General features: G+C 49.6%; 1 protein-coding gene across 1 annotated transcript in view; it reads left to right on the top strand.

Moving 5' to 3' along the window:
- The window catches only part of LOC106805040 (glypican-6-like), a 90,450-nt gene that overhangs the window by 29,745 nt on the left and 51,070 nt on the right, over window positions 1–9,635 (top strand). Inside the window, exon 4 of the mRNA XM_014806510.1 lies at window positions 8,053–8,218. Coding sequence (XP_014661996.1) covers window positions 8,053–8,218 — 166 coding nt within the window. The remainder of the gene's footprint in view (window positions 1–8,052; window positions 8,219–9,635) is intronic.

The raw sequence follows: 9,635 nt of genomic DNA, 5'->3' as shown, positions 1-9,635 counted from the left end.
TGTGTGTGTGTGTGTGTGTGGTGTGGTGTGTGTTGTGTGGTGTGTGTGTGTTGTGTTGTGTGTGTGTGTGGGGGGAGAGAGAGAGAGAGAGAGAGAGAGAGAGAGAGAGAGAGAGAGAGAGAAAGAGAGAGAGAGAGAGAGAGAGCAGAGAGAGAGAGAGAGAGAGAGAGAGAGAGGAGAGACGAGAGGAGAGAGAGAGAGGAGAGAGAGAGAGAGAGAGAGAGAGAGAGAGAGAGAGAGAGAGAGAGAGAGAGAGAGAGAGAGAGAGAGAGAGAGAGAGAGAGAGAGAGAGAGAGAGAGAGAAGGAGAGAGGAGAGAGAGAAGGAGAGTGGTGAGAGCGAGAAAAACAGAAGAGAAGAGGAGAAGCGAAAGAGCGACAGAGAGTGAGGCGGGAGAAGAGAGAGAGGAGCGCGAAAGAGGGACAGCCAGGCGAGCAAGAGAGAGTGAAAGAGAGTGCCATTGTTAGACAAGAACAGCATTTAACATCCGGCGCGCGTGGCATCTGGCCAGTGGCACACACGCCGGAGCGTACACTGATATCCGGCGACTGAGTAGGCCGGCAACTCGTCTATTCGTGTTTCGACGTGCAGCCAAGCCAACAAGTATTGTGACGCGAGCGGTTTTTCTCGCCGCACCCGCTGCCGCCGCTGCTGCAGATTGGCCTCGTTTGATAGGACGCAGCCTCCGCCGCCTAATCGCATTCCCAGCAACATCGCAGTAGCTTTACGAGATGCGCGGTGATGATTTCAGCAACAGCAGCAGCAGCATAGCAAGGGACAGAGAAAGAGAATAGAAGGCGGGGATGGACAGGGAGGGAGCGAGGGAGTGGAGGGAGGAGAGCAACGCAGCAGCAGCAGCGGAGAGAGAAAGAGCATAGAGAGGCGGGGGATGGGACAGGGAGGGAAGGAGGAGAGATGGAGGACGGGAGAGCAAGCAGCAGCACAGCATCAGCAGGGAAAGGGAAAGAGATAGAGAAGGCTGGGGATGGACAGCGGAGGGAGTGGAGGATGAAGAGAGGGAGAGATAGCAACAGGCAGAGAGAGAGGGGGGATGGAGAGGGAATGGAGAAGGGAGGAGGAAATGTAGAGAGAGGCGAGAGAGAGAGAGAAAGAGAGAGTAAAGTCGAGAAAGAGAGAGAGAAAGAAGAGCAGAGAGCAGAGAAGACGAGAGAGAGATGGGCAGAGCGGCGAGGAGCAGAGAGAGAGAGAGCGCTAGAGAGAACAGCACGCAGCAGCAGCAGGGGATGCAAGAGCGTAAAGCCTTCAGCCGCAATAACACGACTTGTTACCTCAACTAACGCACGCGCGCGGGAAGAAACCTGTAAAAACTATAGAATAGATTTTCGGCACGAGACTGACAACGGCACCGCTACAGATTTTAATGCTTTAACTGCGGCTGCTGCTACTGCTTGCCTTGCTCATGCTACTGCTTTACTGCTGGCTGCTGCTGCTACATGCCTACTACTGCTACTGCGCTACTCGCTTGCTGCTGCTGCTACTGCTAACTGTACTGCTGCCTGCTGCTGCTACTGCTACTGCTACACCAGCTGCTACTACTATACTAACTGCTACTGCCTTTCCTGCTTTGCGCTGGCTGCCTGCTGCTACTGCCTCGTGCTGCTGCTGTCGGCTCTGTCTACTGCATGCCGCTGGCTCACCTAACTACTACTACTAAGCTACTGTTGCTGCTGCTCTGCTTGGCTGCTGCTGTTTGCTACTGCAGCTGCCTACTGCTGCTGCTAACTGCTACTGCTCTGCTCGCCCTACTGCTACTCGCCTACTCCTACTGGTACTGCTACTTGCTACTGCACTACTCCAGGCCTGCCTGCTGCTGCCCGCTTGCTGCTGCTGCCTACTTTGCTACTCGCTCAACCTGCTACTGCAGCCTGCTCACTACTGCTCTCTCTCTCTCTCTCTCTCTCTCTCTCTCTCTCTCTCTCTCTCCCTCTCTCTGTCTCCCTAGCGTGATTGCTTGTGGTACCCATCTCTATATAAACTGTTTACCCAGATTCACTGTTTTTGCGAAATCCTTAATATTTCCCGCTACAATGAAATTTCAGTCAGATTCCTATCGACATTTAATTTAAAACACCAGTCAGATTTTGGTAAAGAGACACGTAGCAGGTTTACGCTTTTTACACTAGAGGGCGCGACGCGAGCTCACCTGACTTTGAAAAAATTTAAACTTTATCAAATTTTCATGTGGACAGACAGACAGACAGACATACCTGCGTAACACTGCTTACACGTGCTGCCCCCTTCCCAACTCCTCTCTCTCTCTCGCCCCTCCTTATCACCGTCCTCAACTCACAAGTTCAAGAACTAGTAAGTTATTGTTAGGCAGCTGTGGGTCGGCCCAAGATGAGAGGCGACAAAAACTCTCTAAACACGCGGGCATGCAGGTCAAATAAAAGTGAGAAGAAGGTCCCTCTCTATAAAGGGATAGTGTGAGAAATATTGAGCCCCAAGTAACTACGTCTAGGCACGCACGTATACGGGCAGATCGGCCGTGGCGTCTACTGGTTGTGATCACACCCAGAGGTCGGTCAGCAAAACTAAACTAAATTCAATCGTTTGTAATTACATTATCACGGTGGACAATTATGGTCAACGTAAATTGTGATTACGGTTTCACAAACTTTATGATGGACGATTTCTCATTTAATTATTTAATTAAATATATGTGCGTAAATTTTTTTAGTTTGCCCTTAGAGCGCCGCTAAGCCAAAACAACGATTGTGTAGCCTCTCAGATAGTAACTTTTTCCTATTCTTCCCGCTTGTAACTTACCTGTATGCCTGATTGTCTGCGTGCCTGTCTGCCTCCATCTCTGCTTGCTCGCCCGCCTCTCTGTTTACTTGCCTGCCTCCCTCCCTGCTTGCCTGCTTGCCTGCCTGCTTGCGTGCCTACCTGCCTGTCTTTCTGCTTGCGTGCCTACCTGCCTGCCTGCTTGATTGCGTGCCTGCCTGCTTGCTTGCGTGCCTAGTGCCTACCTGCCCGCCTGCTTGCGTGCCTGCCTACCTGCCTGCCTGCTTGATTGCGTGCCTACCTGCCTGCCTGCTTGCTTGCTTGCCTGCCTTTCTGCTTGCGTGCTTACCTGCCTGCCTGCTTGCTTGCGTGCCTACCTGCCTGCTTGCTTGCTTGCGTGCCTACCTGCTTGCCTGCTTGCCTGCATGCCTGCCGCCTCCTATTATGTATATCTTTGTTGGCTGCCTGTTTGTTACCGGCTTGTTAATCACTTGCCCCATCTTGTAACCTGTCTGCTCTTTACCTGCCTTACCTGGCCAGATGCCTTTCTTCGTCATTAGCGAACCGACCCAACCTGAATAGGTAGGTCACGTCCAACTGTACGCGGACCAGCGAAAGAATGGCCACTAACTATAGGCTCGAGTTGGACTAAGGGATCCCGCTATCAGATATAGATAGCTGCATAACATGTACAGCGGTACCTTATCTGGCCACGGATAAAGGGGCGCATCGCTTAAACGACAAACGCCTTGCAAAACAATCCTTACACACGTTGTTATGTGTTCACCGCTTAATCGGCACCACCGCTTAATCGGACGCAGCGATTACGTACCTACATGTCGGGTAGATATACTAGATACACATCGGGCACGCTTACTCATGCGCCCAGGCCGAAACTTGAGGAAACCATAGCAGCTCCACTTTCTTCTCTACCAACCGTACTGTCCTATTGCCTCTGTCCATAAGGAAGCTGGCTTGGTCTCCTAGCCCTGATTCTAAATATAGTCACCCACATCCAAAGTTGCACGTCGAATGAAGTGTGGACGGTAACCTAGGGTTAACGAGATTTGAAAAACAACAACAGCCTAGAACAACTGGCCATCGTCAATATCGTCCCATACAGACATTGCCCGTAACTCTTTTTTTACTTTGGTTTATTAGGAATTTCTTGGCAGCCAGTATTTGCTGCCGACATTGAGAACAGGCAGCAAACTGACCTTTGTAGACAGCTGCTCGTGGCCCTTAATTCAGAACCCTGGGGACATTTTCATATTTTTCGACCTGTCCCGGGCACCGCTGTATTTCTTCTGCTGCTGTCAAACTCCATCCGTGTTTTCCATGCGTGTCGGGCCGCTTTGTGTGATGTTAAACGTTTACGCAGGCGTTATTACCATCATCGTTTCATCGTTATACGTGCACTGGTTCGCGCTACCTTTCATGCTGACCGCTGTGGAAACAAAGTGACAAAATAAATGTATCGGTTTATGTTCGAAATGCGTCGAATCTCCGACGTCGGCGATCAAATAGTTTCGTCGGAGACTAACTGAAATAACTGCACCGTAGACGTACGCGGGCGTCGCGCGCGACAACGGTGGCGTGTATGGCGTGGCGAGCGCCGGTGTTCGTCTAACGGCGGCGGCGCTGCTGCTCTCTAATGGCGCACAAAAACTTTTAATGGCCGTAAGCAGTTTACGGTCGTGTAATGATTTATGTTGCCGTCGACGTCTACGGCTGCCTTTGTCGCTATAATTCTACTGCTGCTGCTGCTGCTGCTGCTGCTGCACAACTCGACCCACCCGAGTCTGCGGCTAGCAATGGGGGAATATGTCTTGACGCGTCTGAAATCCGGACCGAATTTAGGTGCAGCAGTTGCGCTCATAGGGTATATGTCCCCCAGGGTACTGCCGGAACGTACCCTGGGTACGGTCCGGTATACCGGTACGTAGCCTGGTCACTATTTGATATGGTTAGGGTTATGATTAGGGTTAGGGTTAGGGTTAGGGAGTAGGCGTAGGCGACTCCCTAGACTCGTTAGTGGAGTAGGCGAGGTACGGTACGGCATATTAGATAGTACCAGGGTACGTTCCGGTATACCGGACCGTACCCAGGGTACGTTCCGGCAGTACCTCCGGGGGACATAGACCCTCTCAGCTATAGTCCCCCCGCAATACATCTATCATGCTCGAGTTTGGCCACGATATGTAGATAGATGACTACGTGACGTACATGCTTGCAAGACGCCGTACATAGGAGACCGTAAGGTGTCCCTAGAATATACTATGCCTGGGAGCACTAGGAGAATGTTTTTATGGGCGTAGCCACTAGCTCCCCCCTCTCGCACGGGCTGGCCGTCGGCCGGGGCATGCCGACGTTATCCAGCTTGACACATAACGTTGTGGGCTCGTCGATAGCGATAGCATAACGTAACCCTGCGTAGACACGCCTGTCCATGCGCTGTGTTACGTTATGGCACTGGTTAGTGTCGCGGCCAGATGCCTCGTGCCATATAGGAGTTGTGCGTGTCTGTTAAAGCTGTCATGCTGGAACACGCGTGTGCAGGCAGGCATACCGAATAAGTTTTTCGTTGAACAAGCAGGCACGGGGCTTGTGGTGAGAAGAAGACAGCACGCACGCAGTCTTAACAGTGATATGAGTTTCTTATAGTTGAACAGGGAGACACCGGGTTGTGGTTTATGTTCATTAGGTTTCGTTAGGCTTAGCCACTGCGGTGTGGGACATGCTGATAAATAGTTTTGGTTAGATGCGAAAGCAAGGTTGTGGGGGAAGGGGGCACACGATTTGTAATATCGTTATTGCAAATTATTGGCCGAATCACAAGTAGGATCGTCGATTCGCGTGAGGCGGCGCGATGAAAGGACATGTTAGTTTACGGGGCGGAATTTTGTGATTAATGGTTGAAACTAAATCTGTCATGGAATCTGGCGGTGAAAAAAAAAAAACGATGAATAGTCTTGATAAACAGATTCGTATACGGTGTGGCTGGGAGGGGTGACCAGGAAACGTCTCATATATTTATATATATATGTATAATTAATCTATCTATCTATCTGTATAGAGAGAGAATAGTAGTAAACACACGAACACTCATGCATGTAGATATGAAAATAACTGTATAAAAATGACAACACCTATTTTATTTTTCTACATTTCTACATTTATATATATATTATTATATTTATGTGTCAGTGTGCAGCAGCTGAGCTAGCGTGCGGCAGCCAGCGTGTGTTGCAGATGAGCATTTGGACGGCATTTACAGGAAATTGTCGGCAATAATAGGTGAAAGCGAGTAGAGAAACATTAAGACTTTGGTAGTAAACAGATTTCGTATTTATTTAGCATTATATTTTAGTGAAACGCTCCAACTTCCAAGTGCCTGTGCACGTATCGTTCTACGTTGTGTACAGGGATAGGAGGTGTGTGTGTGTGCGTGCGTGCGTGCGTGCGTGCGTGCGTGCGTGCGTGCGTGCGTGCGTGCGTGCGTACGTAGCGAGGGGCAGTGGAGGCGTCTTTGTCTACAGTGTGGTGGCAGTGACCAGCAACGACTCGATCTTTTTTCACAAAGTGTAATTTTTTCCCTCTCTGTATGTTTATAGAATGTTTTGATAAATATTTGCGCAACGTGACATGGCGGCGCTCGCACGCGCGCGCTCGCACGTCTGTCGAAGAAAGGATGCTGGTACTGATGAGGAGGCTGAGAGAAATTTCGCGGCGAGATGCGTTAATTTGGCTTGTTTAAGACCGGGGGTTCTTGTGCGAGGAAAATGAATCAAATTGCGTGCATTTCAGCTTGTTTTCTCTGCCGGGGTGTCTGTGGAGAATGATAATTGATTATGTTTTGGTAGTGATGCGATGCCACGCAAGCGGGAAGAAGCGAGACGAGTTTAATTATTCAACCGTGCGTAGTTCGTGATCAGTCTCAATTATCGAATAGACTGACTCCAACTCGTTCCCCATAGCTGCTGCATAACCACGAGGCTGTTGAATGCCAGCAAACGACTTACGGCGTCAGTCTAGTTAGTGGACGCGGAATTTGCATTTTAAATCCGAAGGCGAGAAACGGGAATATTAACGGCTTTTTGCTGTCAGTTCTCTTTCTTCATCATTATGTAGCTCAGTCACGGTGCTCGTGTGAATTGACAGTTGAATTACATTGCTACGTGAAGCAGCTTTATTGAATTCATTAGTTTAACAAATCTTCGTAATTTTAAGATAAAAGAATTCGGCGGGCGGATTTCCGGTTCTCATTTCTAAAATTACTCCGAATTAATAAACCTGTAGATAATACTAGAGGTGTACCATTCCCAGTGTCAATTGTAGTATGTGTTATTATTGATTGCTCGTTATATATACTTCTGGTAATGGCAAAACAGTGTTGAAGTTGACATTTCATGAATAATGGGTTGCGATTTTTTGTGTCAACGTCTTTCGCCATTGCTCATTAATTACTAGGTAAAATAATCGGGAGAAGGTGTGGCCTTCCACGCAAACACCAGCTGCTGTTAAAGTTAAACACTCACTAACCTTCTCTCCTAATGAACAATAAATAGCATGAAGGCCCCACCGGCTAGACTGGCTCCGTGTGTCTGTTTCGTAAAACAAAACTGAATGAGGGTTCGTCCCTAGGGATATTTGGCGTCAGTCTAGCAAGCACGGGGGAGAAGCCCGGAGAGGTTTTTTGGTTGTTGTGTCGGAGACGGAAGGCGGAGGATAAAGAGAGAGAGAGAGAGAACGAAAGAAAGAGAGAGATAGAGAGAGAGTGTGTGTGTGTGCGTGCGTCCGTGCGTGCGTGCGTGCGTGCGTGCGTGTGTGAGAGAGAGATAGGGGTGAGGGGTGTGGCACTGTGCTGTGATGTTAAGCTGGGGGATGCAACCGGGTACAGCTATTTTGCTTCATTTTCGCGGGTTGTTGCGAGAGTTGGGAGTTGATGCAGCAGTGTTCGTATGTACGCACGCACGCACGCACGCACACACACACACACACACACACACACACACACACACACACACACGCACACACACACACACACACACACACACACACACACAGACGACAGGCATGTCGGCACGATTTATAATAAGCCGGGAGTTTATGTCTGAAAACGTGAAAAATAAACAGACATCGAACCGAGCTAACAACTGTGCGCCTTTGGAAACTTGTCCGCCAGCGGGCTTTGACTTCATATTGAGACGAGTGCATGAGTAAGTAATAGAGGGGAAGAGAGAGAGAGAGCGAGACGTCTAACGTGTGTAACGTTGTGTCTCATAATCATGCTATATGGTTACAGATAGAGCCGACGCAACAGTGCCAGCAGGCGTTGATGCGCATGTCCTACTGTCCGTCCTGCAGCGGCATCACGACGGTGAAGGCGTGCAACAACTACTGTCTCAACATCATGAAGGGCTGCCTCGCCTACCACGCCGAACTCAACACCGAGTGGAACAAGTACATCGGTGAGTACTCCCATCTACTTTCACCTGGCTGTGACCCAACAGTGACCTGACTGTGACCCAACAGTGACCGGACTGTGACCTAACAGTGACCGGACTGTGACCTAACAGTGACCTGACTGTGATCCAACAATGACCTGACTGTGACCTAACAGTAACCTAATGGTGACCTGGCTGTAACCCAACAGTAGACTAACAGTGACCAAATAGTTACCTGGCTGTGACTCAACAGTGTCTCGGCCGTGACCCAACAATAACCACCCAACAGTGACCTAACAGTGACCCAACACTGACCTCACTGAACCCCAGCAGGGCTCGACTTTAACGGTGGCCCTGGTGCCAATGGCCACCTGAAACGGCGTCGGGCCACCTGAAACTGTGTGCGTGTGCGTGTGCGTGTGCGTGTGCGCGTGCGCGTGTGCGTGCGTGTGCGCGTGTGCGTGTGTGTGCGGTTGCGTGTGCCCGTGTGCGTGCGTGTGTGTGTGTGTGTACGTGTGGTTTACTGGAAGCAGTTTCTGAGAATGTGAATCGCAACAAGAAACAATGCTTTACTTGGCCTAAATCAAAACAGTAGTGCACGTGCAATCCATTCGCTACCCATCAGCTGTGTGGGTTCGTTGCGCAATTCATTTCTCCACGAGTTCAAGACAAGTGCGTACATACCAGAGTGTTGTTTCATCTTTGATTTTGATTACGTAATACGATATGATTTGATTTTATGATGTGGCGATTTTTGCCAAACCCTAAAGAAGACAGGGATATTTGGAAACTTATTTAACTCAGTCAGGGTTTTGTTCTTTCTTTGTTGTTGTCGTAATCTAGTTATGTTATTGCGATTATTTGCCAAAACACATTACCCATAGTTAGGATACAAATAAATTATTTAATAAATGTAGCAACCGGGCCACCTGAAAATCCATTTGGCCACCTGAATCTCATACTCAAGTTGCCCGGCCGGCCACCTGAAAAAAAAAGTTAAGGGCAACTCCTACGGGCCCTGAAAATCGCGTCAGGGTAAGCTTCTATTTTACTGTCGCTGTTGATGGGAGGGAGCTGCTGTCTCAGCCAGTCGCAGAGACGAGTGAATGACCCGCGCTGCATCCTATAGCGAATCGTGATGACCTTTCTCCTTTCCAGTCGCTGGGATGTACATCTAAATAACTCGAGTGCAAACACGAGTTTCTATTTGCGTGCATTTCACACTCACCCGGTGCGTCCTCGCGCGCGTTGAAGCTCTATGCTATTAAGCTAGCGTGTTTGGCTCACGCGTCGAGCCTCTGTGCAGATTTCTAAGGCCGTCGTCTGTGGGTTGTGTGTGCGTGTGCGCGTGTGTTTGTGCGTGCGGTGCGTGCGGTGCGTGTGCGTGTGTGTGTGTGCGCGTGTGTTTGTGCGTGCGGTGCGTGTGTGTGTGCGTGTGTAC

Source organism: Priapulus caudatus, unplaced genomic scaffold, assembly GCF_000485595.1.
Source record: "Priapulus caudatus unplaced genomic scaffold, Priapulus_caudatus-5.0.1 Scaffold97, whole genome shotgun sequence".
Taxonomy (NCBI): domain Eukaryota; kingdom Metazoa; phylum Priapulida; class Priapulimorpha; order Priapulimorphida; family Priapulidae; genus Priapulus; species Priapulus caudatus.
This window is presented reverse-complemented; position numbering and strand designations above follow the sequence as displayed.